At 45.3% G+C, this 27,072-nt stretch overlaps 2 protein-coding genes across 6 annotated transcripts in view; both read left to right on the top strand.

The window, feature by feature from the left end:
- Positions 1–7,699, top strand: part of LOC144681462 (ras-related protein Rab-7a) — a 42,327-nt gene extending 34,628 nt beyond the window's left edge. For all 3 annotated transcript variants that reach the window (XM_078543052.1, XM_078543051.1, XM_078543054.1), the window contains exons 5-6: positions 3,382–3,510; positions 6,655–7,699. In XM_078543052.1, the coding sequence (XP_078399178.1) occupies positions 3,382–3,510; positions 6,655–6,750 (225 nt within the window). In that variant the 3' untranslated portion in view covers positions 6,751–7,699. The remainder of the gene's footprint in view (positions 1–3,381; positions 3,511–6,654) is intronic.
- An 11,327-nt stretch (positions 7,700–19,026) lies between these two features.
- h1-10 (H1.10 linker histone) lies at positions 19,027–21,479 on the top strand. Of its 3 annotated transcripts, none has more exons than XR_013576788.1 (2): positions 19,027–20,129; positions 20,990–21,161. XR_013576788.1 is itself a non-coding variant. In XM_078543108.1 (2 exons), the coding sequence occupies exons 1-2, from the start codon at positions 19,309–19,311 to the stop codon at positions 20,832–20,834; spliced, it is 660 nt and encodes a 219-aa protein (XP_078399234.1). In that variant the 5' UTR covers positions 19,029–19,308; the 3' UTR covers positions 20,835–21,479. The 3 variants fall into 3 exon arrangements, 2 of the variants coding, with proteins under 2 accessions (XP_078399234.1, XP_078399235.1); XM_078543108.1 differs by having other exon boundaries at positions 19,029–19,834; positions 20,701–21,479; XM_078543109.1 differs by having other exon boundaries at positions 19,029–19,901; positions 20,701–21,161.
- Positions 21,480–27,072: the final 5,593 nt, after the last annotated feature.

The following is a 27,072-nucleotide window of genomic DNA, read 5'->3' as shown; positions in this document are numbered from 1 at the left end:
CCTGGTGCTCAGCTTGCCACATCTCCTGAGTGGCTTAGTGGATGCTACACCACACAATGGATTTTCTATTCAATTACCTATAGAGAATTTTGTATTGCTTTGTGTACTTTTACAACATTGCTCTTCCCTACCTTCATTCTTGACGGTGCTGGCATTAATTGCCATTGACCAATTTCAGGACAGTTGAGAATCAACCATTTTGGTGTAAAACAAGTCACCAGCCAGACTGAGTGGTGAACCAGTTGAGCTTTTGTCTGACAGCTTCTTGATCAGTTCTGATACCCTTTTGAAATTCTCAACTGCCATGGTAGGATTTGAATTTACATTATCTGGATTACTTGTCCAGCAAGTATCCTACAGTACCCTGAAATTGGAAAGATATTGGGCTGACAGAACTTTCATGTACATCTTGAAAGGGAACCCAGCTGTCTCCCCATGCTCATCAATGGCATGCCCTTCCCAGGTCCCCCATCAACATCCTGGGAGGTTTGCTTTGAAAAGTTGAACTCTACCAATTACACTGTAGCCAAACAGCAGGTTGGAGACTGGGTGTTCTGCCTGACCCTCAGCCTATCTATATCCTGACAACTAGGTCAGCAATGTAATGGGGCACCACTTGCCTGGAAAAGTACAGAAACAACAATGTATGATGCCTTCCAGGATGTTTAATGTTGGTGCCTAGCCAATTTGATTCAGTACCCACCCCTCCACTAGCTGAAGTATATACAATCTACAGGATACACTGCAACATTGTGGTTACTTTAACAATTGTACTACAACAAGATTAGCAATTTGAAAGACTTGTGTTTTTATATAGCACTTTTCATGACTAGCTGTTTAAAAACACTTTTTACAGCTAATGAAGTACTTTGTGTAGTCACTATTGTAGGAAATGTAGAGCAGCTATATGTACACAGCAGACTCTCAAACAGCAATGTGGTGAGTTTGTGATTGGGGGATAAATGTTGGCCAGATACTTCCCTGCTCTTCAGTAGTGCCATGGGTTTTATTCATTTGCAGGATATGGGCATCATTGGCTAGGCTAGCATTTATTGCCCATCCTTAATTCGCCTTGAATGTGGTGGTGAACTGCTGCAGTCCATATGGTGTAGGTACACTCATAGTGCTGTTAGGGAGTTCAGGATTTTGACCCAGCGACAGTGAAGGAATGGTGATATATTTCTAAGTCAGGATGGTGAGTGGCTTGGAGAGGAACTTGCAGATGGTGGTGTTCCCATGTGTCTGCTGCCCTTGTCCTTCTAGATTTGGAAGGAGCTGTCTAAGAAGCCTTGGGCAATGGTGACTCCCAGTCCTACTCTGGCCCCCTCCCACAACTCTTTCTCCGGTACATCGATGATTATTTCAGTGCTGCTTCGTGCTCTCGTCTGGACCTGGAAAGTTTTATTAATTTTGCTTCCAATTTCCACCCCTCCATCATTTTCACATGGTCTATCTCTGACACTTCCCTTCCTTGACCTCTGTCTCAATATCTGGTGATAGACTGTCCACCAATATCCATTACAAGCCTACCGACTCCCACAGCTACCTCGACTACAGCTCCTCACACCCCGCTTCCTGTAAGGACTCCATCCCATTCTCTCAATTCCTTTGCCTCCGTCGCATCTGTTCTGATGATGCCACTTTCAAAAACAGTTCCTCTGACATGTCCTCCTCCTTCCTTAACCGAGGTTTTCCACCCACGGTGGTTGACAGGGCCCTCAACTGTGTCCGGCCCATCTCCCGCGCATTCTCCCTCCCAGAAACATGATAGGGTCCCCCTTGTCCTCACTTATCACCCCACCAGCCTCCGCATTCAAAGGATCATCCTCCGCCATTTCCGCCAACTCCAGCATGATGCCACCACCAAACATATCTTCCCCCCCCCCCCCCCTCCATGACACCCTGGTCCACTCCTCCATCACCCCCTACACCTCAACCCCCTCCCATGGCACCTTCCCGTGCAACCGTAGAAGATGCAACACCTGCCCCTTTGCGTCCCCTCTCCTCACCGTCCAAGGGCCCAAACACTCCTTTCAAGTGAAGCAGCATTTCACTTGCACTTCCCTCAACTTAGTCTACTGCATTTGTTGCTCCCAATGCAGTTTCCTCTACATTGGAGAGACCAAATGCAGACTGGGTGACCACTTTGCAGAACACCTTCGGTCTGTCCGTAAGCATCACCCAGACCTCCCTGTCGCTTGCCATTTCAACACTCCACCCTGCTCTCATGCCCACATATCCGTCCTTGGCTTGCTGCATTGTTCCAGTGAAGCTCAACGCAAACTGGAGGAACAGCACCTCATCTTCCGACAAGGCACTTTAAAGCCTTCCGGACTGAATATTGAGTTCAACAATTTTAGATCATGAACTCTCTCCTCCATCCCCACCCCCTTTCTGATTTTTCCCCCTCCTTTTTGTTTTTTCCAATAATTTATATAGATTTTTCTTTTCCCACCTACTTCCATTATTTTTAAATGTATTTCCATCCATTGTTTTATCTCTACCTTTTAGCCTTTTTCCATTCCTTCACCCCACCCCCACTAGGGCTATCTGTACCTTGCTTGTCCTGCTTTCTACCCTTAATTAGCACATTCCTTTAGATAATATCACCACCTTCAACACCTCTTTGTCCTTTTGTCTGTGACATCTTTTGGTTGTCTCCACCTATTACTGGCCCTCTATCCAGCTCTCTTGTCCCAACCCCCCCTTAAACCAGCTTATATTTCACCCCTTTTCAATTTTTCCTTACTTCTGTTGAAGAGTCATACGGACTCGAAACGTTAACTGTGCTCCCTTCCACAGATGCCGCCAGATCTGCTGAGTTTTTTCAGGTGTTTTTGTTTGTTTTCCAGCATCTGCAGTTTTTTGCTTTTATCTTGATGTCCCCCAGGATGTTGGTGGGGGATTCAGTGAATGCTAATATGTACCCAAGCTGGCAGAGGAGGCCTTGGTTTAACATATCTGCCAAAAGATGACGTCTCCAATGTAATGCTTCCTCAGTACTGTACTGAAGTGTTTGCCTTGGTTTTTTCAGTCCTGAAGAATTTTAGAATATGATCCCTTCCAACTTTCCCACAGCAATATACCCAGATCAGGATAATGTGCAGTTCTTCATTGTCTTGGTCAGCCCTGGAATTCCCTAGAATCTGACAGATACCACATGGACTGCACCAATTCAAGACCAGACCTCCAGTTTAGGCCAACTAGGGATGAGCAACAGATATGGGAAACAGATCAGCTTGCGTCCCAAGAAACAAGTAAATTTGGCAGTGTAGGGACTGGGGCTACAGCCCTCCAGATATACTTGTATTGAGTGACACTACAGAAACTTGCATTTCTTAACTGTGAGCGTTTGCTGAAATGTCTTTTTCCTCTTTCCAGGTCACTGCAAAAAGAGCACAGGCATGGTGTCAGAGCAAAAATAACATCCCATATTTTGAAACCAGCGCAAAGGAGGCAATAAATGTGGAACAGGCTTTTCAAACAATTGCACGGAATGCACTTAAACAGGTACAATCTGATCTGCCTGCTTAATTCCATGAAAGTATACTGTGCTCATTTGGTTCACAACAGTGTAGTTGTCATGAGATATTTACACAAGCTTTCTGAGGCTTGGGGGAATGGGTCAACAGATGGTTCTTAACCTATAGAGCTACAATTGCTTGGTGCTCTTCCAAGCCTATCTTTGGTACCACTTGTAAATGAAACACAACCCAGCATGGTAACTCCTTCCTTCAAATGGTCTATTGTTTGACAGTTCTGGTCAAATGTATGGGTCTTGTGAAATTCAGCCATCTTCCTGGCGGTAATCTGCTTCTCTGAAGGGATGGATGGATGTGTGGCAAGTCAGCTTCTCCTTCCCTTCTCCACACTTCTGATCCCCTGGCTTTTGTCTCTTCTTATACCATCTCAGTATCTGGGAGGGCTTGACTAATTGGAGCTAAATTACAAATGGTCACTTAACTAGACAACCTTGAGGCTTTGTACAGTGAATTGTCATCCATCCTGAATCCAAACATCTCAAAGGGAATGGAATTCAACTGACCCATTTCACTTGATTGTGTGCCTTCTGTTTTGTCATTAAGTTTTTAAACTTTTGTGCACTGCAGATTCAATAGGGGGAGAAGGGTAGGAATAGACGACCACTATTGCACCTTTTACACAGCTCAAGATTAATGTTCCTTTTGCTATAAGTGTACAACTTTTATATGCAGAATCATAGTCTACTTTTTAAAAAAAAAAGTCAGCTATTCTGTCCAGCATTTGAGTATGCTATTCAGTACTCCCTGGTGAGCAAAGTCAGCATCATGGGACTAGACATATAAACACTGGCTACAAGAGCAGGTCAGAAGCTAGGAATCCTGTGGCGAGTAACTCGCTCCCTGACTCCCCAAAGCCTGTCTGCCATCTACAAGGCACAAGTCAGGCATGTGATGGAATACTCTCCACTTGGATGAGTGCAGCTTCAACAACATTAAGAAGCTTTGCACTATCCAGGACACAGCCCACTTGATCAGCATCCCGTCCACAAACATTCATTCCCTCCATCACTAATGCACAGTGGCAGCAGTGTGTACCATCTACAAGATGCACTGCAGAAACTTGCCAAGCCTCAGGCAACACCTTCCAAATCCACTACCACCTAGAAGGACAAGAGCAACAGATACATGGGAACACCACCTGGAAGTTCCAAGTCACTCACCATCCTGACTTGGAACTATAGTGCTGTTCCTTCACTACTGGGTTAGAATCCTAGAATTTCCTCCCTAACAGCACTCTGGGTGCATACACCACATGGATTGCATTGGTTCAAAAAGGCAGCTCACTACCTTGAGGGCAATTGGGAATGGGCAATAAAAGCCTGTGACACTTGCCCCATCAAAGAATAAAAAACTTGTGCTACATTTCAACACCAGTGGGAACCAGAATCAGCCATTCTTCAAAAGTATTGGTGGGTGGGAGTGGGGTTATCCCAGGCTCCTACTGGATATTTTATTCATAGGCTGTGGGCATCACTAGCTAGGCCAACATTTATTGCCCTTGTTCAGAGGGCATTTAAGAATCAACCACATTGTTGTGGGACTGGAGTCACATGTAGGCCAGACCAGGTAAGGACAGTAGATTTCCTTCCCTACCCTGAAGGACATTAGTGAACCAGATGGGTTTTTGCAACAATCAGCAATGGTTTTGTGGTCCTCATCAGACTTGATTCAAATTTCACCATCTGCTGTGGTTGGAATTGAATCTGGGCCCCCAGAGCATTACCCTGGACCTCTGGAATTACTAGTCCAGTGACATACCACTACCACCACCCTCACCCAATATCTCTTCTGTGGAACTGCTTGAATTGTCTAATCACTTTCCCTTGTAATATGCCAGAACCCTATATCTTGAGACAATTCTCTGCTGGCATCCCTTGTGCTGTGATTGTGACCTTTTGTCTTTGCATTAACCAAGCATACTCAGTTCTGTACCCTGGTTGTGGCAATTTGTTTTAAAATAAGGCCAGATGCTAAACTGTCTACCCCCTACATCCAACCTTCCAATTCTCTTACATTTTAGCTCACTTGGCCCTCATGTCTCTCATTTAAAACCTGTCCCATCTCCTGACTACACAATTTCCGTATGTTGTTAACCTCTCTACTTTATTTGCCATTTCTATCCAATCCTTGAATGAGTTACTACTGTCCAACTGTGCTTATCTGTTGGACATGCATGAATTTGGGGGTTATGACTGATGAAGTCTGCTGTGATTAATTATACTTTTACTCCAGTGTTTCCTAAACTTTTCCCAATTACTCAATTTTAATGCTTAAATTGGTGTGACCCCCAGAATGGAAGGGTTGTTGAGCAAGAGTCAGGAGGGGAAAGAGCAAGGTCCACTTCAGTATTGAAGACTCAATTGGACCTTGGAGCTAAATCATGTGCATGTAATGGCGCCTCTGCCAATCTCAGGACTGTCCTGCAATGTGTCATAGCATGTGTTCAAAGTACCTTTCCCACAGTGGCTAATTGAGGATTTCCAGGGATGCAATCAGGACAGTGAAAAGTTTGCTTTTCAGCCAGAGCCTTTGGACAACAGTTACCACTGCTGCTTCAAGAGCTCTTGCCCTTAATACCCTGGTGACCCCAGCAGGGGGTTGCAACCCATGGCTTGGTAACCCTGCTTTACTACTTTTAAATCCACTCCTCAGCATCTCAAATGGTTTGTCTTATGCAATTACCTCACTGGTGTTCCCCTAACATGTGGCCCTTGGTGACATTGGGTCTGTGACTTAAAGCACACCAAACACTGTAGATATCAGTCCTTATTAGCAACTGCCTTATGAGCAATGGCTTATCCAGAACTCTTCAGCTCTGCTGTCAAATCCATTCTGGCTCCTGTATATTTACTTGACTCTTCCCATCAGTTGTGGTGAGGGTTCTTGCACATGTTGACCAGTGATGCCTACTTTTATAGCAAAGGTATTCTTCCTCAAACCAATTATATGTAATCTTAAACAAAAACAGAATTACCTGGAAAAACTCAGCAGGTCTGGCAGCATCGGCGGAGAAGAAAAGAGTTGACGTTTCGAGTCCGCAGTAGTTTTTTGTTATATATGTAATCTTTTTAATTTGTAGACTGAGTTAAGATTTACTTAATTTTTCTCCTAGGAAACTGAAGTGGAGCTCTACAACGAATTCCCAGAACCAATCAAACTAGACAAGAATGACCGGGCAAAGACTTCAGCAGAGAGTTGCAGCTGCTGAGTGTGGGAGGGGTGGTTTCCACAAATCAGGCCTTTGACGCAGTCCTCATCCTGCCCTCCCCCTTCCTCCAACCATAAGCCAAGATTCCTTCATGCACCTTGCGTAGTGCCAGTGTGCGCACAAGGAAGAGCTGCATCTAATTAGCAGAGCTGTTGTATAACTGGTAGTAACATTGGAAGGAAAAGCAAATGTATACTGAACTAAGTTTATTGTCTGAAGACCCATGTTTTACAATTGTACTGTAAAATGAATAATTAATGATTTTTAAGTCTGTTCTGTCTGAAGGCAAGAACTGGAAATGGCCATTGTTCTCCAACTTTTTTTTTCGAACCCAGTTCTTGGAGATGACCTGAGCAAAGCCATCTTGCTGTGGATTGTGTTCACCCTGTTCCTTATCTGCTCCCTATTTAGTGTTGCACATTGCCTCCCAGCTCAAGGATGAGCCCATTTTAAACCCACACTTACTGATTTAAATCTTGGGATAAGGGGAATGAAATGCTAAATGGGCACCAGCAATTCTTGGAGATGGCATGACCAGTTCAGTACTTTTTTATTGGCAATTAAAAGTCAATGATGGTAACTTTGGTCCAATAAGTTTATCAAAACTGCTTTATCTTTGTCTGGGTTTCAGTTAAGTGTTCTTAAATTGATTTACTTAACATGCTTGTACTGTATGCAAAAATCAGTATTAAGTTAATTAGAAAGTCCACTTGTTTTGTAGCCTGTAGCTACCCATTGAGATTAGTAACATGAAGTTACTTTTGAACAGACTTGCCAATAGCATGTCTGGTACTAGTGACTACTTGCCAAAGTTACTAGTCTTGCTTCTTAGCTTAAAATCTCAACACTTCAGTGTACTTCCTAAAAGGTTCATATTCTAGTAAGTGCAACAAATTTCTGTAATCATGATATTGCCAATAAATAGAACAGGAGTGACTGTGGTGTTTGATTCTTGACTTTTGTCATTTTTTTTGTCCTCCACCTTCACATGTTTGAGATTTTCAGTCTATCTGGCTCACCCAGAAATAACTATTCCTCTATTTGACAAAGCTTCACCCATCTTCAGTCTTGAATTCCTTTCTTTACCCTATTGTCTGGTTTCTTTTTCTGCCCTCCGTCTGGTCTTTTTGCCGTGGCTGTTCTGAGCCACTCAGTCACCTCTCATGGGGGCATAACCTGTGACCAATTCAAAACAACAGGAGAAATTCTTTGGGCAAGTTCCAGGACATTGCAGTAACATTATCCTCCTCCTCGCAGCTAATTGCTCAAGTTACCTGCATAACCAGCAATGACCACTATCAATGTTGCTCTGAAGGAGTGTGGGGAATCCATGCTCATGACATGTTTTGTTGACCTTGAGTTCTTTATTCTGTCTAGTTTCTTGCTGTGGAAGCAGTTTCTTGCTAGAGTCCATGTTGAGCCTAAGAACTTTCTTTCCCCAAGTAAGAGGGAGTAGTCCAAATAAAACTAAGGAAGTCATGCATGCCATGTAGAGACCAGTCAGTAACATTGCAAACCCACAAGCCTGCTCAACCCAAGAAAATTGGAGGGGGTGGGGGAGGGAAGAGGGGATGAGAGGAGGAAAACTTGTGTAATTGGCTGAACTTATTTGCAGGATTTCAATATCAAACAGCAAATCCCTCAGGTCTGACAGCATCAATGGAGAGAAACGGTTAACATTTCAAGTCTATTACCCTCCTTCAGAGCTCAAGGATTGTACAGACTTGCAGTGCTGTTTTCTCCTCAGATGCTGTCAGACATGAGTTTTTCCAGCACTTTCAGATTTCCAGTATTTTGCTTTTAGCAAATACCCCCTGTCAGGCAGCACCTGTGAAGAGAAACCATTTATTTTGGATTGATGGCCTTTCATAAATATTTCTTGAACCTGTGTTCCTAATTAACAGATTGTTTCACTGCAATTTGCCCTGTGTCTAGGAGCCAGAAAGATATCTGGTCATCTATTCTGGACCACCTTTGGTTATCTTTTTTTTTAGGGCAAAGCTTTTGTAGATTATTCCCATCTCCTAATGTTTTTGATTCATGTTCTCTAGTTCATTTACATAGTTCATTGCAGTAATCCACTCACCCTTTTTAGATTGCTTCAACCCTCCTCCCCCTCCTCCCCCCCCCCCCCCCCCCCCCCCGCCATTGTCTGTGTCCTCCAATTAAGTCAATTTGTCCCCTTTTGCTGACTAATCCTAATGCCTTCTGCTAAGAGAGCAGAGGTATGGTGTTGGCCTCTTGAAACTGCTGTGCCATTCAATATCCAGGGCTGATCTATCTTGACTAAATTTTCGTGCATTAACTTCCAATGTCTAGACAGTCTAAGGTGTAGAATTTGAACAAATGTTAAAATTGATCGTGTTAAAGTCCTTCACTATTACCTATCTATTTTAAGTGCTTTGGAGTATCTTGAAGTTATGAAAAGTTAACTAACTAACCAGGAGCACCTTCACGTGGACTGCTGTGGTACAAGAAATACATCTCCATGACAAGTGTGGACTGTGCCAGTGATATCTACATCACATGAAGGATTTTAATGTTTTCTAATAAATTGCTGACTGGCTACAGTTTGAGCCACATACACTAATCTTATTGGACAAAGCCTATTTTGGAGATGACTAACCATCCAAGACCACTCAGTAACCAAGGAATGAAAGCATGAAACACTCCTTACAATTTTGGAACCAAGTGATGTGGGTAATTAGTGCTGTTCTTAATTCTGTCGATATAGTTAGATACTCGGACTTCAAACACACAGCTCCTCACACCCAGCAACTCCTATTTGAAGAATGAAGGCCAAATGAGAGACAAATGTTTCAACAGTATTGCAACCAGGATGGGAGGAGTGTGAATTATCAAGCCCCACCACTCTGCAGGCTGTACCATTAACTTAAATGTTTAATTTTCTCACCAAAATGGCCAATTGTTTACCTATACTTCTAGTACCTAGAAGAAAAGGGACTCTCACTAGGCTTCTTGCAAAAGCTCAATGATTAAAACAAAACCCCTTTTAAACAAGTTTCAATAACTGGTTGACATGATTGTAATCCAGAAGTATAACCCTTTAAAACTTCCCCCAGTGTGTGCACAGCCACACACACAAACATAAGACTCTCTGGTAGGCTCTACAGAGTCAGGTGGATGGAGGAAAAAAAATTAGGAGGGGGGAAAAAAAGAATTAGAGTTCATGTTTGGCTGGGCCCAGTAGATGTTGGGAAGTTCACCAACAATGCTTCAGTGTGGAGGGGAGCTTAGCTGGACCAATTCTTCCTGTCTCAGCTAGCAAGTCCAAAATTATGTAGACAAATTCTGGCTACAGGCTGAGAGCCACATGGTTTCATAAAGCAGAGAGAGCTAGTCAAGGTAGCCTTCTGTTCTCAGCCTTTCCTATGCTTGGGATGTGGGTGTCACTGGCTAGGCCAGCATTTATTGCCCATCCCATTGCCCTCAGTCAACCACATTGGAGTCACGGTCACAGGTAAGGACAGATTTCCTTTCCTAAAGGGCATTAATGAACCAGATGGGTTTTTAACAACAATTTCATGGTCATCATTGTCCTTTTAATTCCAGATTTCTATTGGATTCCATCTGCTGTGATGTGATTTAAACCTGGGTCCCCGGAGCATTGCCCTGGGTCGCTGGATTATAAATCTAGTGACAATACCACTATGCCATTGACTCCCAAGACTGAAAATAAAACCACAGGTTTGACCTTAAAGTTTGCCTGTGTCATGTGATTGCCTTTTTTGTCTTCCAGCTTTTCATTAAAGTACTTTGCAGTTCAAAACAAACAAAACTTCAAGTACCATACAACTCAGGTGATTTCTTGGAAAAGGCCTGCTTGTTGATAGTTCCAAGGTGAACTTATGACCCCTTTTTAAAAAATAAAACACTCGGGCAGCCTCTAATGTCCAAATAATGCACTGTCCTTCCGTGTTTTAAAAAGAAAAATCCAGTTTAAAGAGATATGATTCTAACAACAGGAAGTCATTTAGCCCATTGTGTCTTTGCTGGCTAAAAATACTAAACTTTCCAGCTCGATCTGTTGATTGCCCTTAGGCTCTGGCACTGCCCGAGTGCATATCCAATTATTTTTTAAAAATGTGATGAAGGTTTCTGTCTTTCAGGCAAAGAGTTCCAGACCCCTACTATCCTGTAGGTGAAATAATTCCTCTGCAACTCCCTCTAATCCTTCTACCAATTAATTGACCTCTGCTCAGGGGAATAGATCCTTCCTATCCACTCTGTCTTGGCTTCTCAGTTTTATACACCTCAATTAAATCTCCCCTCAGCCTCCGGAAAAACCCACCCTATCCAATCTTTCCTCATAGCAGGAATTCTCCATTCCCAGCAACGTTGCATAAATCTCTGACCTGGTGTTTTATACAGTTCTAGCATAACCTCCCTGCTCTTATATTCTCTGCCTCAGCTAATAAAAGAAAGCATCCTGAATGTTTTTATAACCACCTTATTTACCTGTTCAGCTACCTTCAGGGATCTGTGGGCATCCACACTGAGGTTCCTTTGTTTGTCTACACTTCTCCAGTATCCTCCCATTTATTGCCTATGCCTTTGCCTTGTTTGTCCTTCCTGAACACATCGCCTCACACTTCTCCAGATTGAATTCCATTTACCCATTTTTCTGCCCACCTGCCCAGACCATTGGTATTTTCGTGCAGCCTACAGCTTTCTTCCTATCAACCACATGGCCAATTTTTAATGCAAACTTTTTAAATTATGCCCCTTAAAATCTAAATCATTGATATATCCAACAAAATGCAAGGGACCCAGTATTAAGCCTTGTGGAACTTCAGTGAAAATAGCTTCCCAGTCACAAAAACACCCATCAACCTTTATCTTCCTGCACTGAATTAGTTTTGGATCCAACTTGTCACTTTCCTTTGGATTGCACGAGCTTTTACTTTTCTGATCAGTCTGCCATGTGGGTCATTACCTTTGTTAAAATCCATGTCGACTACATCAAACACGCTACACTCTGCCTCAGAAGGTGGTGGAGGTGGGGGTCATTGAATGCTTTTAGAGCAGAGGTAGATAGATTCTTGTTAGGCAAGGGAATCAAAGGTTATCAGGGGTAGATGGGAATGTGCAATTCAAAACAGAAACAGATCAACCATGATCTTATCGAATGGCACAGCAGGCTCGAGGGGCCGAATGGTCTACTCCTGCTCCTATTCCTTATGTTCTTATCAACCAGCCTCAAGACAGAGGAAGTAAGTCTTAAGGCGTATCTTAAAGGGGGAGAGGCAGGGAGGGAATTCCAGAGATTGGGATCCAAACAGCTGAAGGCATAGTCGCCAATGAAGGGCCAAAGTGAATCAGGGATGCACAAGAGGCAACACGTTTTGGTTCAGGAAGAATTAAAAGCAATCTGGAGCTTGTGCAGTGACTCTTGCTGAAAAGTGAGCGCAGGGACAGGAGATGGATGATGTCCCTTCTGCTAAAACTCACTGTGCAGGTTGACATAGGAAGTATGATTGCTGTATTGGAGGGCAATTGACATTAGACAGTCCAATTGAACCCCTAGAGAGACAGTCAGGAGAGAATAGAAATAACAATAATTCTAATGAGCTATTTTTAAAAATTCATTTGTTCAGGAGATGTGGGCATCATTGGCTAGACCAGCATTTATTGCCCTAATTGCCCTTGAGAAGGTGGTGAGCCACCTTCTTGAACCACTGTAGTCCATATGGTGTAGGTACAACCACCATGCTGTTAGGGAGGAAGTTCTAGGATTTTGACCCACCAAAAGTGAAGGAACAGTGATATATTTCCAAGTCAGGATGGTGTGTGTGGCTTGGAGGGGAACTTGCAGGTGGTGGTGTTCCCATGCATCTGCTGTCCTTGTCCTTCTAGGTGGTAGAGGCCGTGGGTTTGGAAGGTGCTGTCGAAGGAGCCTTGGTGAGTTGCTACAGTGCATCTTGTAGATGGCACACACTGCTGCTACTGTGCGTTGGTGGTGGAGGGAGTAACTGATTGTGGATGTCGTGCCAATCAAGTGGGCTGCTATGTCCTGGATGGTGTTGAGCTTCTTAAGTGTTGTTGGAGTTATGCTCATCCAGGCAAGTGGGGAGTATTCCATCACACTCCTGACTTGTGCCTTGTAGATGGTGGGCAGGCTTTGGACAGTCAGGAGGTGAGTTATTCGCCGCAGGATTCCTAGCCTCTGATCTGCTCTTGTAGCCACAGTATTTGTATGGTTAATCCTTGTATTCCTTGTTTTCAAATCCCTCCATGACCTTGTCCTCCCCAATCTCCCTATCTCTGTAATCTCCTCCAGTATCACAACCCTCCGAAATCTCTGCACTCCTCCAATTCTAACCTCCTCAGCATCCCCAATTTTAATCGTTTAATTTTAATTTTAAAAGCACCATTGGCAACTGTGCTTTTATCTGCCTGGGCCTTAAGCTCTGGAATTCTCTCCCTACACCTCTTGACCTCCCTACCTCACTTTCCTCCTTTAGGACATTTCTTAAAACTTACATATTTGAGCAAGATAAAAACAAAAAACTGCGGATGCTGGAAATCCAAAACAAAAAATAAAAAATACCTGGAAAAACTCAGCAGGTCTGGCAGCATCGACGGAGAAGGACACAGTTGACGTTTCGAGTCCTCATGACCCTTCAACAGAACTAAGTAAAAATAGGAGAGGGGTGGAATATAAGCTGGTTTAAGGTGTGGGGGGAGAGAGAGAGGGGGGTGTGGTTGTTGGGACAAGCAAGAAGTGATAGGTGGAGATAATCAAAAGATGTCACAGACGAAAGAACAAAGAGGTGTTGAAGGTGGTGATATTATCTAAAAGAATGTGCTAATTAAGAATGGATAGCAGGACAGGCAAGGTACAGATAGCTCTAGTGGGGGTGGGGTGAAATAAGACTAAAAGGGCATAAAAGGTATAGATAAATGATCGGTGGAATACATTAAAAATAATGGAAATAGGTGGGAAAAGAAAAATCTATTATAAAAATCTATTAAATCTGACATTAGTCGTCTCAATTTCTCTGCTCCTCTCACCCATTCTAACCTGTCTCTCTCTGAAGTTACTGCACTCCGTTCTCTCAGGTTCAACCCTAACATTGTCATCAAACCCGCTGACAAGGGTGGTGCTGTTGTTGTCTGCTGCACTGACCTCTACCTCGCAGAGGCTGAGTGTCAACTCGCAGACACTTCCTCCTACCTCTCCCTGGACCATGATCCCACCACTGAACATCAAGACATTGTTTCCAGGACTGTCACTGACTTCATCTCCTCTGGAGATCTTCCTCCCACAGCTTCCAACCTGATAGTCGCCCAACCTCGGACGGCCCGCTTCTACCTCCTACCCAAAATCCACAAACAGGACTGTCCCGGCAGACCGATTGTGTCAGCCTGGTCCTGCCCCATGGAACTCATTTCTCGCTATCTTGACTCCCTTCTCTCTCCCCTTGTCCAGTCCCTTCCCACCTACATCCGTGATTCCCCTGACACCTTACGTCACATCAACAATTTCCAGTTCCCAGGCCCCAACTGCCTCCTCTTCACCATGGATGTCCAATCCCTCTACATCTCCATCCCCCACCAGGATGGTCTGAGGGCCCTTAGCTTCTTCCTCGAACAGAGGCCCGAACAATCCCCATCCACCACTACTCTCCTCCATCTGGCTGAACTTGTTCTCACACTGAACAATTTCTCCTTTAACTCCTCTCACTTCCTCCAAATAAAAGGTGTGGCTATGGGTACCCGCATGGGCACCAGCTATGCCTGTCTCTTTATGGCGTATGTGGAACATTCCTTGTTCCAATCCTACTCCAGCCCCCTCCCACAACTCTTTCTCCGGTACATCGATGATTACTTCGGTGCTGCTTCATGCTCTCGTCTGGACCTGGAAAAATTTATTAATTTTGCTTCCAATTTCCACCCCTCCATCATTCCCACATGGTCCATCTCTGACACTTCCCTTTTTTTCCTTGATCTCTCTGTCTCAATTTCTGATGATAGACTGTCCACCAATATCCATTACAAGCCTACCGACTCCCACAGCTACCTCGACTACAGCTCCTCACACCCCGCTTCTTGTAAAGACTCCATCCCATTCTCTCAGTTCCTTTGCCTCCGTCGCATCTGTTCTGATGACGCTACCTTCAAAAACAGTTCCTCTGACATGTCCTCCTTCTTCCTTAACCGAGGTTTTCCACCCACGGTAGTTGACAGGGCCCTCAACAGTGTCCGGCCCATCTCCCGCACATCCGCCCTCACACCTTTTTCTCCCTCCCAGAAACATGATAGGGTCCCCCTTGTCCTCACTTATCACCCCACCAGCCTCTGCATTCAAAGGATCATCCTCCGCCATTTCCGCCAACTCCAGCATGATGCCACCACCAAACGCATCTTCCCTTCACCCCCCCGGCGGCATTCCATAGGGATCGTTCCCTCCGTGACACCCTGATCCACTCCTCCATCACCCCCTACTCCTCAACCCCCTCCTACGGCACCTCTCCATGCGAACGCAAGATATGCAACACCTGCCCCTTCACTTCCTCTCTCCTCAACGTTCAAGGGCCCAAACAGTCCTTTCAAGTGAAGCAGCATTTCACTTGCATTTCCTTCAATTTAGTCTACTGCATTCGTTGCTCCCAATTTGGTTTCCTCTACATTGGAGAGACCAAACGCAGACTGGGTGACCGCTTTGCAGAACACCTTCGTTCTGTCCGCAATCATTACCCAGACCTCCCTGTTGCTTGCCATTTCAACACTCCACCCTGCTCTCATGCCCAAATGTCTGTCCTTGGCTTGCTGCATTGTTCCAGTGAAGCTCAACGCAAACTGGAGGAACAGCACCTCATCTTCCGACTAGGCACTTTACAGCCTTCCGTACTGAATATTGAGTTCAACAATTTTAGATCTTAAACTCCCTCCTCCATCCCCACCCCCTTTCCGTTTCTTCCCCCTCCTTTTTGTTTTTTCCAATAATTTATATAGATTTTTCTTTTCCCATCTATTTCCATTATTTTTAATGTATTCCACCGATCATTTATCTATACCTTTTATGCCCTTTTAGTCTTATTTCACCCCACCCCCACTAGAGCTATCTGTACCTTGCCTGTCCTATCCGTTTTTAATTAGCACATTCTTTTAGATAATATCACCACCTTCAACACCTCTTTGTTCTTTTGTCTGTGACATCTTTTGGTTATCTCCTCCTATCACTGCTTGCTTGTCCCAACAACCACACCCCCCTCTCTCTCTCCCCCCACCCCTTAAACCAGCTTATATTTCACCCCTGTCCTATTTTTACTTAGTTCTGTTGAAGGGTCATGAGGACTCGAAACGTCAACTGTACTCTTCTCCGCCGATGCTGCCAGACCTGCTGAGTTTTTCCAGGTTTTTTTTTATTTTTTGTTTCATATTCGAGCAAGCTTTGGTCATCTGACCTAATTTCACCTTATGTAGCTCAGTGTCAAATTTGATCTTATAACGCTGCTGTGAAGCACCTTGGGGCCTTGCCTTACATTGAAGGTGCTATATAAATACAAATTGTTGTTGAGTAGAGAAGTTTAAAGGGCGATTTAATAGAGGTGTTTAAAATTATGTGGAGTCTTCTGGAGTAAATAAAGAAAAGCTTTCTTTCACTGACAGATGTTTCAATAAACAGAGGACACAGAGTTAAGATAATTGCAAATAAAAAAGGTTTTTTACACAGCGAGTTGTTGTGGTCTGCAATGTGCTGACTGGAAGGGCGGTGGAAGCAGATTCAATGAGGGGATTAGATAAATACTGGATAATTTTGCAGGGCTATAAGGAAAGAGCAGGGGAATGGGGACTAATTAAACAGCTTTTCCAAAAAGCCAGCACAGGCACAATAAGCTGGATGACTTCCTTCTGTACTGTATAACTCTATTACTCTATGGCTGTATAACTCTATTACTCTATGGCTGTATAACTCTATTACTCTATGGCTGTATAACTCTATTACTCTATGGCTGTATAACTCTATTACTCTATGGCTGATTTAAGATGATTGGCAAAAGAACCAATGTCCACATGATTTTTTTTAGGCAAGGGAAGTGGTTAGGGTCTGGTTGCTCTGCCTGGGAGAGTCCTGGTGGCAAGGTCAAATTGTGGCTTGAAGTGAATGAATGGCAGGACTATGGGCCGGCAAGTGGGACTAGCTAAATTGCTCTTGCAGAGAGTCGGCATGTACACGTCTGGCCGAATGGCCTCATTGTGTGCTGTACCCATTCGATGATTATATATTTGAGGCATCCAGGCACTCGGGTGGGTCTGGGACACAACTTTCAAAAAAAAAATTCACAAACATCTGGAGCTCAGCTCAGGGATGGTAAAAAGCAGCAAAGTTGATGTAAAACTCACACTTGGAAATGACAGTGAAAGAGCAAATTATCCCATTAACATCCGCCCACCCACATAGTCCCTGGCATCAATTAACCCCAAAGGGGGAATAACTCTGTGATTTCATAAGGTACAATTTGGGTAACTTTTTGTCCTTAGGGATCAGACTTTTATCAGAAAGGAGACGCCGAAGAACGAGTTTAATCTGTCTCCATCCATTTCACCTCCACCTTGATTCAGTTTAAAACCCCAGGAATTCTCCGGATGGCTTAAAGGTCAATTTAGCAGAGCTAATTCTCTCCGGTATCCACAAGATGAAATGCAGCAATAATAAAAGCAAAAAACTGCGGATGCTGGAAATCCAAAACAAAAACAAGAACAAAAATACCTGGAAAAACTCAGCAGGTCTGGCAGCATCTGCGGAGAGGAACACAGTTAACGTTTCGAGTCCTCATGACCCTTCAACAGAACTAAGGAAATATAGAAAAGGGGTGAAATATAAGCTGGTTTAAGGGGGGGGTGGGACAGGTAGAGCTGGATAGAGGGCCAGTGATAGGTGGAGATAACCAAAAGATGTCACAGACAAAAGGACAAAGAGGTGTTGACGGTGGTGATATTATCTAAGGAATGTGCTAATTAAGGGTAGAAAGCAGGACAAGCAAGGTACAGATAGAAATAAAAACAAAAAGATAAGAACAAAAAACTGCGGATGCTGGAAATCCAAAACAAAAACAGAAATACCTGGAAAAACTCAGCAGGTCTGGCAGCATCGGCGGAGAAGAGCAAAGTTGGCGTTTCGAGTCCTCATGACCCTTCAACAGAACTTGTTCTTCTCCGCAGATGCTGCCAGACCTGCTGAGTCTTTTCAAGGTACAGATAGCCCTAGTGGGGGTGGGGGTGAAGGAATCGAAAAAGGCTAAAAGGTAGAGATAAAACAATGGGTGGAAATACATTTAAAAATAATGGAAATAGGTGGGAAAATAAAAATCTATATAAATTATTGGAAAAAAACAAAAAGGAGGGGGGAAAAAAATGGAAAGGGGGTGGAGATGGAGGAGAGAGCTCATGCTGAAATGCAGCAACTTGTGACAGATCCAATTTGCATCGTTGTCGATCCATTGGGATTTACAGGGTCTTTTAAAAATTCGCGGGAATCGGTTGGCTGAAACGGAGCTGGAAATAAAGTGGAGAAAAATATTTCAAAAAGACCAAGAAGTTTTCACTTTTCAATCAGTTTGACAGAGAGAGAGAGAGAGAGAGGAGGAGAGGAGAGGATTTATTTTATTTTATGTTATTTTTTTTGCATGTTTGTTGGTGAGAGACGTGATTTTCTGCAAATGATGATGTTGGACTAGTTTCCTGCACTTTTGAATCTTACTGGATGCAGATTTCGCTCCGAAATGCTAACTCCCCCCCCAAAAAAAAACCCAGAGCGAGCCCTTCCGTGCGCGGCCGCGCGGGGGCGCGCATTGTGTTAGTTGCAACAAATTAAAACCCGATTTATGGTCATGTTCAGCCCCCAAAGGGGTTAAATTTGCGCCGGGCAGGGGGCGCGCTCTCCCTTTGGCGCCGGGGGGCGGCCGTGGCGGGGTGGCCGCCGGGCTCCGGCCCCCAAACCCCGGCTGAAAGGGGCGACCCCTATCCCGGGCTGGCCGGTGTGGCTGGGGAGCCGGTGCGAGTTGCGGGTTACGGGGCGGACGGGGGCCGCCCACCGGCCCGCCGGCCGCCCCACCCGGACGACAAGAGCCCGGCCCGCCGGCCGGCCCGCCGCCCGCCGCCGTCGGGGCGGGGGCCCCGCCGGGAAGCCGCCCGAGAGGCGCCGCAAGAAGCACAAGTTGCCGCCGATCCGGAGCCGGGCTGTTGATGTTTTCCTTGACGTTCGCTCCGAGCGGCCAAATAAAAGCGGCTGCGCAAAAAAATTCCGCAGCCACAGGGTCGAGCAGCCAGAATCCCAGAGCCAGGCGGAGGGAGGAAGGAAGGAAGGAGCCGGGGGGAAAAACCAAGGCAGCCTTTGCAAAATCCTCCACTTTTCCCCCCCCCAATTTTGCAACATATTGTTTGCAATTGGATACTTGTCTCTGCAAATTAACCTTAGTCATTGTCCATCATCATATAGCATTTTATTATTTTATTCCCGCCTCCCTTCTGTTTTCTGACCCATATCCCCCCCAAAAAAACACACACACATTATTCCCCCCCCCCTGGGCCATGTCTGCAGAAGTGGAAACCCTGCCTGTTGCACCAGCCGAGGAGGAAGAGGAGAAGAGCCCGGCTAAGAAGGCGGGATCCAAGAAGAAGAAGTCGGGCAAAGGCAAGAACCAGCAGGGCAAGTACAGCGCGCTGCTGGTGGAGATCGTCCAGCGGCTGGGGGCCCGCAACGGCTCCTCGCTGGCCACCATCTACAAGGAGGCCAAGACCGTGCCCTGGTTCAACGAGCGGCAGGGTCGCACCTACCTGCGCTACGCCCTGCGGGCCCTGGTCCTCAACGGCACCCTCAACCAGGTGAAGGGCAAAGGGGCCAACGGCTCCTTCAAGATCACCAAAAAGGGGGAGGCCGGGCAGGCGGCCAAGAACAAAAAGAAATCCTCCGGCTCGGGCAGCGGCGGCGGGAGCGGGAGCAGCGGCGGCGGGAGCGGGAGCAGCTCGGCTAAATCCCACAAGAAAGGCGCGTCCGGCAAGAAGGCGGAGAGCAGAAAGAATCCAAAGAGTCGCTCCGGGAGCAGCAAGGACAGGAGTAAGAGCAAGAAGGGCAAAGGAAGCAAGGGGTCCAAGAAAGCTTAGAACCGACTTTTGCTCAGTGTGTGTGTGTTTGTTTCCTTTTTTTTTCTCTGTTGTTGCAAAATTTAAAAAAAAACAAAATTGCAGCTGACTTTTGATAAGGTTTTTCGAGTCGTTGTATGACCTGTTTAAATGGGGGGGTTGGGGTTGGGTTGGGGGGGGTGGGGGGGGAAAGGAGGGTTGGGGTTTTTTTTTGTGTGTCTGTGTAGTTTGTGGCCCCATCATGTGCCGCCCGAGTTGATTTAAGAAACGCGGGAAGATTTTTCCCCCTCCCCCCTTTTTACAGGGTTTTCCCCCTTTTTTTTGTTGGCAAAAAGTTTACTTTTTTCCTCCCCCCCTTTTCCCTGGGATTGTAGCTTTTTTTTTAAAAAAAAATTATTTTGGGAAGTTTTTGTGCGTTTTTAATATATTTTCACCTGAATGACGCTCGCCGACTGGTTTAGTTTTTTCTTTTCTGAATGTGAATCATGATCATCCCAAACACTTCGAGATGGAAATGCCCTGGACGCGGGAAATGTTCATCATTTTCGGGAAACCGATGCATTTTTTTTTGGTGTTGCTTTAATTTGAAACCGTTTAGGGAATAAAACTGAATTTGGGTCTTGAATTTGGTCGGAACAATTGGTTCAAATGGGGTCATAAAGGGTTGTTTTACCCATCAAGACTTTAAGAAAAAAACCAAACACCTTTTGGATGGGGAAAAATACAAATTGGAAATTAAGGATTTTTTTTTTCCCCCAAAAGTTTCGGGGTTTTTTTTTTATACCTTCGATTTGATTTTGTTCTTGGCCGATCGTTTAAATTTAAAATCTTTTTTTTTAGGGTGGGGAGCCCCCTGGTTTGCTGCTCTCTTGGCAACTGGCGCCATGGTAACGCTGTCAGCCAATCACCGTGCAGGCAAAACGATTAGTTACATGCGAGGCGGGAGTGAGATCTCTGCGCTGATTGGCGGCTGAAACCCGACCTTAACAATCCGGAAGTCCCAGTTTGGAATTTGCATCTTCCCCGGGTTTAAAATTGTTATTTTTAATTTTTTTTTATTAATGCCTTTGGCGGGGGGGGTGGTTTTTTTTTCCTTCCGAGACGAATTGCAGCCGGGAGAGGGAGGGAGGGGGGAAATGGGGAAAATAAAAAAAGAGTTTGTACCTGAAATGCAAGAAAAAGGGGACCAAAGTTGAGAATGTATTTTGCTTTCCCAATCTTTGTGACATCATTAAAAAAAAATACAACCCAGATAAATCAGTGTTTAGTTGTTTTGCAGAATGCAAGGTTCTGGATTTCACTCTCTCGGGTGTGTGGCCAATGTGCCCCCCCCTTCCCCCCCCATTGTATTGCAAGAATCTCGCCATGTGCCTTTCCTTGTTTCGGGTTCATATCGATTTATATACTGGACGCCTGCCGTGCCTCTGGGTGGGGTCCAAGGGAGAAGCAGCGTTCCTTTTTTTGTTGTTGTTTTGGGATTTTGACGATTCCAAGCGAATTTCTTTATTGAGCAGTTTGTATAACGTGTCGAAACTGTGGAAAATGTTCAATGCCGTAACTGTAAACCTACAACCGTGTAGTCTACATTGCAAAAATGAATAAATGTTTTAAAAGGACAACACTGGGTTTGCTTCTCGTCTCCCACCCATTTGGGCGACCCCAGGGCTATTGTCAGGGAGCACTCCTCCACCCAGAGAGGCTGGGGGGAACCTGGAACACTCCCCTCTCCCCCCCCCAGAGGGCTGAGGGTCAAATAAACAAATCAAAACAGATTTTGTAGCTTTTTGTTTAGCAATGGACATGAAGTAAAGGTAGTTTGATGTCCAAAATGATCTGGAGCATAATTGAATGGTACAGCATGTGGGGGGTAAATGGCCCTTATTCACATTATGATCTCCAGTGTGATGGAATCCATCACTACCCCACCCCCACCTTCATTTTATACCTTTCCCTTGGTCTTGTACAGAATTTAGAGTCCACATACCAGCGACCCTACTGCAGTCTCCCACAGTCCATAAAAAATAGGAGTAGACCACATGGCCTGTTGAGCCTGTTACACCATTCAGTGCAATCGTGGCTGATCTTGGGTTTCAACCCCATTGTTCAGCCCGCCCCCCACATCCCTTAACTCCCTGAGACCATAACCCTGTCTATCCCAGCCTTGAATGTATTCAAATGATTGACAGTAAGATGTTGGTGTGTCAAAATTCAGTGTAATTTTCGCAAGTAAGAATCACCTCCTCCCCCTCCCCTGCCATCGACTTGTAGCAATCTCGGGCTCAGCTTTAGGAAAGACTGGGTGCCACGGTTCGACCCTGAGCTGAATTTCTAGGACATCCGTTTCCATATCCAAACCGCCCCCCTCCTCATTGGAACCGCAAAGGGGTCAAACAACGTCCCTCACTAAAACATCGGGCCATTAATTATAAAAGCAAAATACTGCGGATGCTGGAAATCTAGAACAAAAATACCTGGAAAATCTCAGCAGGTCTGACAGCATCTGTGGAGAGGGATATCATCTATCACTGTCCCTCTATCAAGCTCTCCTGTCCCACCCCCCTCTACCAGCTTATATTTCATCTCATTTCTATATGTCTTAGTTCTGATGAAGGGTCAGGCGGACTCGAAACGTCAACTGTATCCCTCTCCGCAGATGCTGTCAGACCTGCTGAGTTTTTCCAGGTATTTTTGTTTTTGGCCATTAATTATCTCATTGCTGTTTGTGGGATAAGACATAGGAGCAGAAATTAGGCCATTTGGCCCATCGAGTCTGCTCCGCCATTCAATCATGGCTGATAAGTTTCTCAACCCCATTCTCCTGCCTTCTCCCCGTAACCTTTGATCCCCTTACCAATCAAGAACCTATCTATCTCCGTCTTAAATACACTCAATGACCTGGCCTCCACAGCCTTCTGTGGCAATGAATTCCATAGATTCACCACTCTCTGGCTAAAGAAATCTGGATCTTGCTGTGCACAAAGTGGCTGCTACATTTCCTACATGACAAGGGTGAGTGCACTGCAATAAGTATTTAATTGGCTGCAGAGTGCGCTGGGGATGCGAAAGGCGCTATATAAATGTTTTCCTGATGCTTTTTGGTAATTTGGCCTAATATCACCTTATGAAACTAGATGTCAAATTTTACTTTATAATGTTTATAATGGTACATTTTCTTGCCGTTAATGTGTTAACTAAATACAAATTGTTTTAATGTTCATATGTAAGATGTTGGTTCCCTTCACCAGAGAGAGAGACACTCAAATGGGGATATTCCAGAGTCTGCAGAATCCTCTCTGGGCCTGAGTGCTGCTCAGCTCTGCCATCTAGTGCAGGTCTACAGGTAATACAGCATTGGCAAATGGACCTGGGGAGATTCAGTTTGCTTGCTCAGCCCCAGCCTTCTCCAGTTACTGTTTTAAAAAAAAGACCTGCAAAAATACTTGGCAAATGTGAGCAACAGCTTACATAGTGTCTTTAATATAATAAAATGTCCCAAGGCATTTCACAGGAGCATTATAGAACAAAATATGACACTGAGTCATAGAAGTGGAAATTATGGGGGAGGGGAGAGTCACCAAATGTTTGGTCAAAGTGGTTAGTTTTAAAGAGCTTAAGAGAGGAGATAGAGGCTGAGGGAGGGAATTCCAGAGTGAAGGGCCTGGGTGCGGCAGCCAATGGTAGATTGATTAAAATCGCGGATATGCAAGAGATCGGAATTAGAGGAGCGCAGGGGTCTCAGAGGGTTGTAAGGGCCAGAGAATGTTACAGAGATAGGGAGGGGGCGAGGCCATGGAAGGATTTTAAAACAAGGTTGAGAATTTTGAAATTGAGACATTGCTTAACCGGGAGCCAGTGTAGATCAGTGAACACCGAGGGGGGGGTCAGGAATGGGACTTGGGGGTCATTCAAAGTTCTGCTGACTGTGTCCAAACTCCAACCAAGTTTACAGAGTATGATACAGGGGAGGTAACAAAGGCATGGGTGAAGGTTTCAGCAGCAGATGAGCAGATACAGGCAGTTGATTAAATGTTACGGAGGTGGAAATAGGCGGCTTTAGTAATGGTGCAGCTATGTGGTTGCAAGTTCATCTGGGAGTCAAATATGACACTGAGGTTATGAACAGTTTGGTTCAGCCAAGGGAGAGGGATGGAGTGGGCGGCAGGGACCAAGGACTGGCTTCAGCCTTCCTGATATTTAATTAAAGGAAATTTCCCTCATCCAGCACTGGATGTGGGAATAAGCAGTTTGATCATTTCGAAGCAGTGGAGGGAGGGAGAGATGATGGTGGGGTCGAGCTGGGTGGCGTCAGTTTACACGGGGAAAAGAACACTGATTTCAGGTGACATCACCGAGGGGCAGTGTGTAGATGAGAAATAGGAGGGAGGCCAAGGAAGAGGATTTGAGTACAGGAGCTGTGAAGTCTTGCTTCAATTGTATAGAACCTTGGTTAGACTACACCTGGAGTAATGTGTGCAGTTTTGGTCCCCTTACCTCAGAAAGGATATTATTGCCATAGAGGGAGTGCAACGAAGGTTCACCAGACTTGTTCCTGGGATGGCGGGACTGTCTTATGAAGAGAGATTGGGGAAACTGGGCCTGTATTCTCTAGAGTTTCGAAGAATGAGAGGTGACCTCATTGAAACCTACAAAATATTTAAAGGTATAAAAACAAAAAACTGCAGATGCTGGAAATCCAAAACAAAAACGCAATTACCTGGAAAAACTCAACAGGTCTGGCAGCATCGGCGGAGAAGAAAAAAGTTGCCGTTTCGAGGTCTCGAAACATCAACTTTTTTCTTCTCCACCGATGCTGCCAGACCTGTTGAGTTTTTCCAGGTAATTCTAAAATATTTAAAAGGATAGACAGGGTAGATCCAGGTAAGATGTTTCCCCTGGTTGGGGAGTCTAGAACCACGGGACATAATCTCAAAATAAGGGGGAAGCCACTTAGCGCCGAGATGAGGAGAAATTTCTTCACTCAGAGGGTTGTGAATGTTTGGAATTCTCTACCCCAGGGGGTAGTGGAGGCTCAGTCACTGAGTGTGTTTAAAACAGAGATTGACAGGCAGCCACTGTAGTGAGAAACAGAGTTAACTATTCAGGTCATGACATTTCATCAGAAATGGCAAAAAGCCAGAAATGTAATAGGTTTTGAGCAAGTGAAAGGCTGCGAAAAAGATCAAAAGGGAAGGTCTGTGATAGGGCGGAAGACAGGAGAGATTAACTGACAAAAGAGTTGGTGGTGCGGGGGTAAAGGGAGCGGTAATGAGATTGCGAGAGACATGCAAGATGTGTCTAGAGGGGGTGTGAATGGCAGAACGATGTCATCTGAAAGCAAAAAACTGAAAAACGAGTAAAACCGAAACCTGGACAGGAAAAGGAAATTAACTGGGGCCAGAGATTACAGCCTGAAATGATTAAACTCGGTGTTGAATCCGGAAAGCTGTAAAGTGCACAATCAAACGATGAGATATTGTTCCTCCAGCCTCCGCGCAGCTTCATCGGAACGTTGTGGGAGACAGAGAGATCATCTCGAACTTTTGCCGGTCTGATGAAAGGACATCAACCTGAAACGTTAATTCTGGTTCTCTGTCCACAGAGATTTCAGTATAAACAATTCTCTGGCAATGATGAGATGAATAAGAATGGAGCCAGGTGAGAGTAGACCCACCCAGCTGGACAGCAGTGGAGAGGGGCTGGAGGAGGATGGTGTGATCAAACCGTGTCAAAGGCTGCAGACAGGTCGAGGTGGACGAGGAGGGAAAGTTTACCTTTGTCACAATCGCATAGGATTTGTGACTTTGATAAGAGCCGTTTCAGTACAGTGGCCGGGGTGGGATCCAAACATGGAGTTCTGGGAAAGATGGGGGCAGATATTTGGGAACGACAACACGTTCAAGGAGCTTGGAGAGGGAAGGGATGTTGGAGATGGAAAACGGTAGTTTGCAAGGATGGAGGGGGTCAAGGAATAGGATTGAGGGAGCAGGAGGTGGGTCTCCTGGACAAGGTGAGCTCAGAGAGGGCACGAGGGGAAATAGAGTAATTACAGAAAGATGGGAGTTCAGAGCTATGGCAGGGGGGAGCATTAGAAGGGAGTTTGCCCTGCTGGCCTAGTGAAGGGGAGGGACACAGCAGAAGAAGCTGGTCAGATTGTCTCCATTTCAATTACAAAGGAATGCACGGGCTCCTGGTGCTTATTGTTGGATGGGAAGGTGGAAGGCAGTGGGGTTTAAGAAGATGGCTGGCTGTACAGAAAAGGAGCTGGGGGTTATCACTGAGTCCCCGGATGATCTTGGAATAGTTAGTAGTTTGAACAACGATGAGGCAGAGCTGAGAGATCAGCCAGATCTGGGGTAAAACAACTGTCCACCATATCGGTTCAAGTCAACATCGCTTGGAGTTGATGGAGTAGAGATGAGGGTCTTACCAGGGAAATGGCCAGGGTGAGACAGGGTAAAGGTTTCACTGGGGTCTAGGACATTGAGAGTGGGTGTGAGCGTGCACTCAAAATCAGCTGAGAGAAGGGATAGTCGGTGTTTTGGACTAATCTGAAGAGTATCAGAAAAATAGGCTTAATAATAGGATCAGAAAAGGTGTTGAGAGAGAGACACAAATGGACCCGTACCCCAGTGTGTGTGGGACTGTACCCCAGTGTGTGTGGAACTGTACCCCAGTGTGTGTGGAACTGTACCCCAGTGTGTGTGGGACTGTACGCCAGTGAGAGTCAGTGTGTGTGGAACTGTACCCCAGTGAGAGTCAGTGTGTGTGGAACTGTACCCCAGTGAGAGTCAGTGTGTGTGGAACCCGTAATCCAGTGAGAGTCAGTGTGTGTGGAACTGTACCCCAGTGAGAGTCAGTGTGTGTGGGACCCGTACCCCAGTGAGAGTCAGTGTGTGTGGAACTGTACCCCAGTGAGAGTCAGTGTGTGTGGAACCCGTAATCCAAGTGAGAGTCAGTGTGTGTGGAACTGTACCCCAGTGAGAGTCAGTGTGTGTGGAACCCGTAATCCAGTGAGAGTCAGTGTGTGTGGGACCCGTACCCCAGTGAGAGTCAGTGTGTGTGGAACTGTACCCCAGTGAGAGTCAGTGTGTGTGGAACTACAAAAATACAAAATAGGAGCAGGAGTGGTCCATTCGGCCCCTCTAGCCTGCTCTGCCATTCAATAAGATCATGTCTGATCTGTTTGTATTTCGAGTTCCATATTCACATCTA

This window comes from Cetorhinus maximus, chromosome 6 (assembly GCF_964194155.1).
Source record: "Cetorhinus maximus chromosome 6, sCetMax3.hap1.1, whole genome shotgun sequence".
NCBI classification, from domain to species: Eukaryota; Metazoa; Chordata; class Chondrichthyes; order Lamniformes; family Cetorhinidae; genus Cetorhinus; species Cetorhinus maximus.
The sequence above is the reverse complement of the archived record's forward strand: the minus strand, read 5'-3'. Positions and strand labels throughout refer to the sequence as shown.

Coding starts and splice junctions, on each gene's coding strand:
- h1-10 (XM_078543108.1), top strand. CDS start 19,309: ATGTCTGCAGAAGTGGAAACCCTGCCTGTTGCACCAGCCGAGGAGGAA. Junction 19,835..20,700: donor CGGGAGCAGCAAGGACAGGA/GTAAGAGCAAGA, acceptor CTTTTTTTTTAG/GGTGGGGAGCCCCCTGGTTT.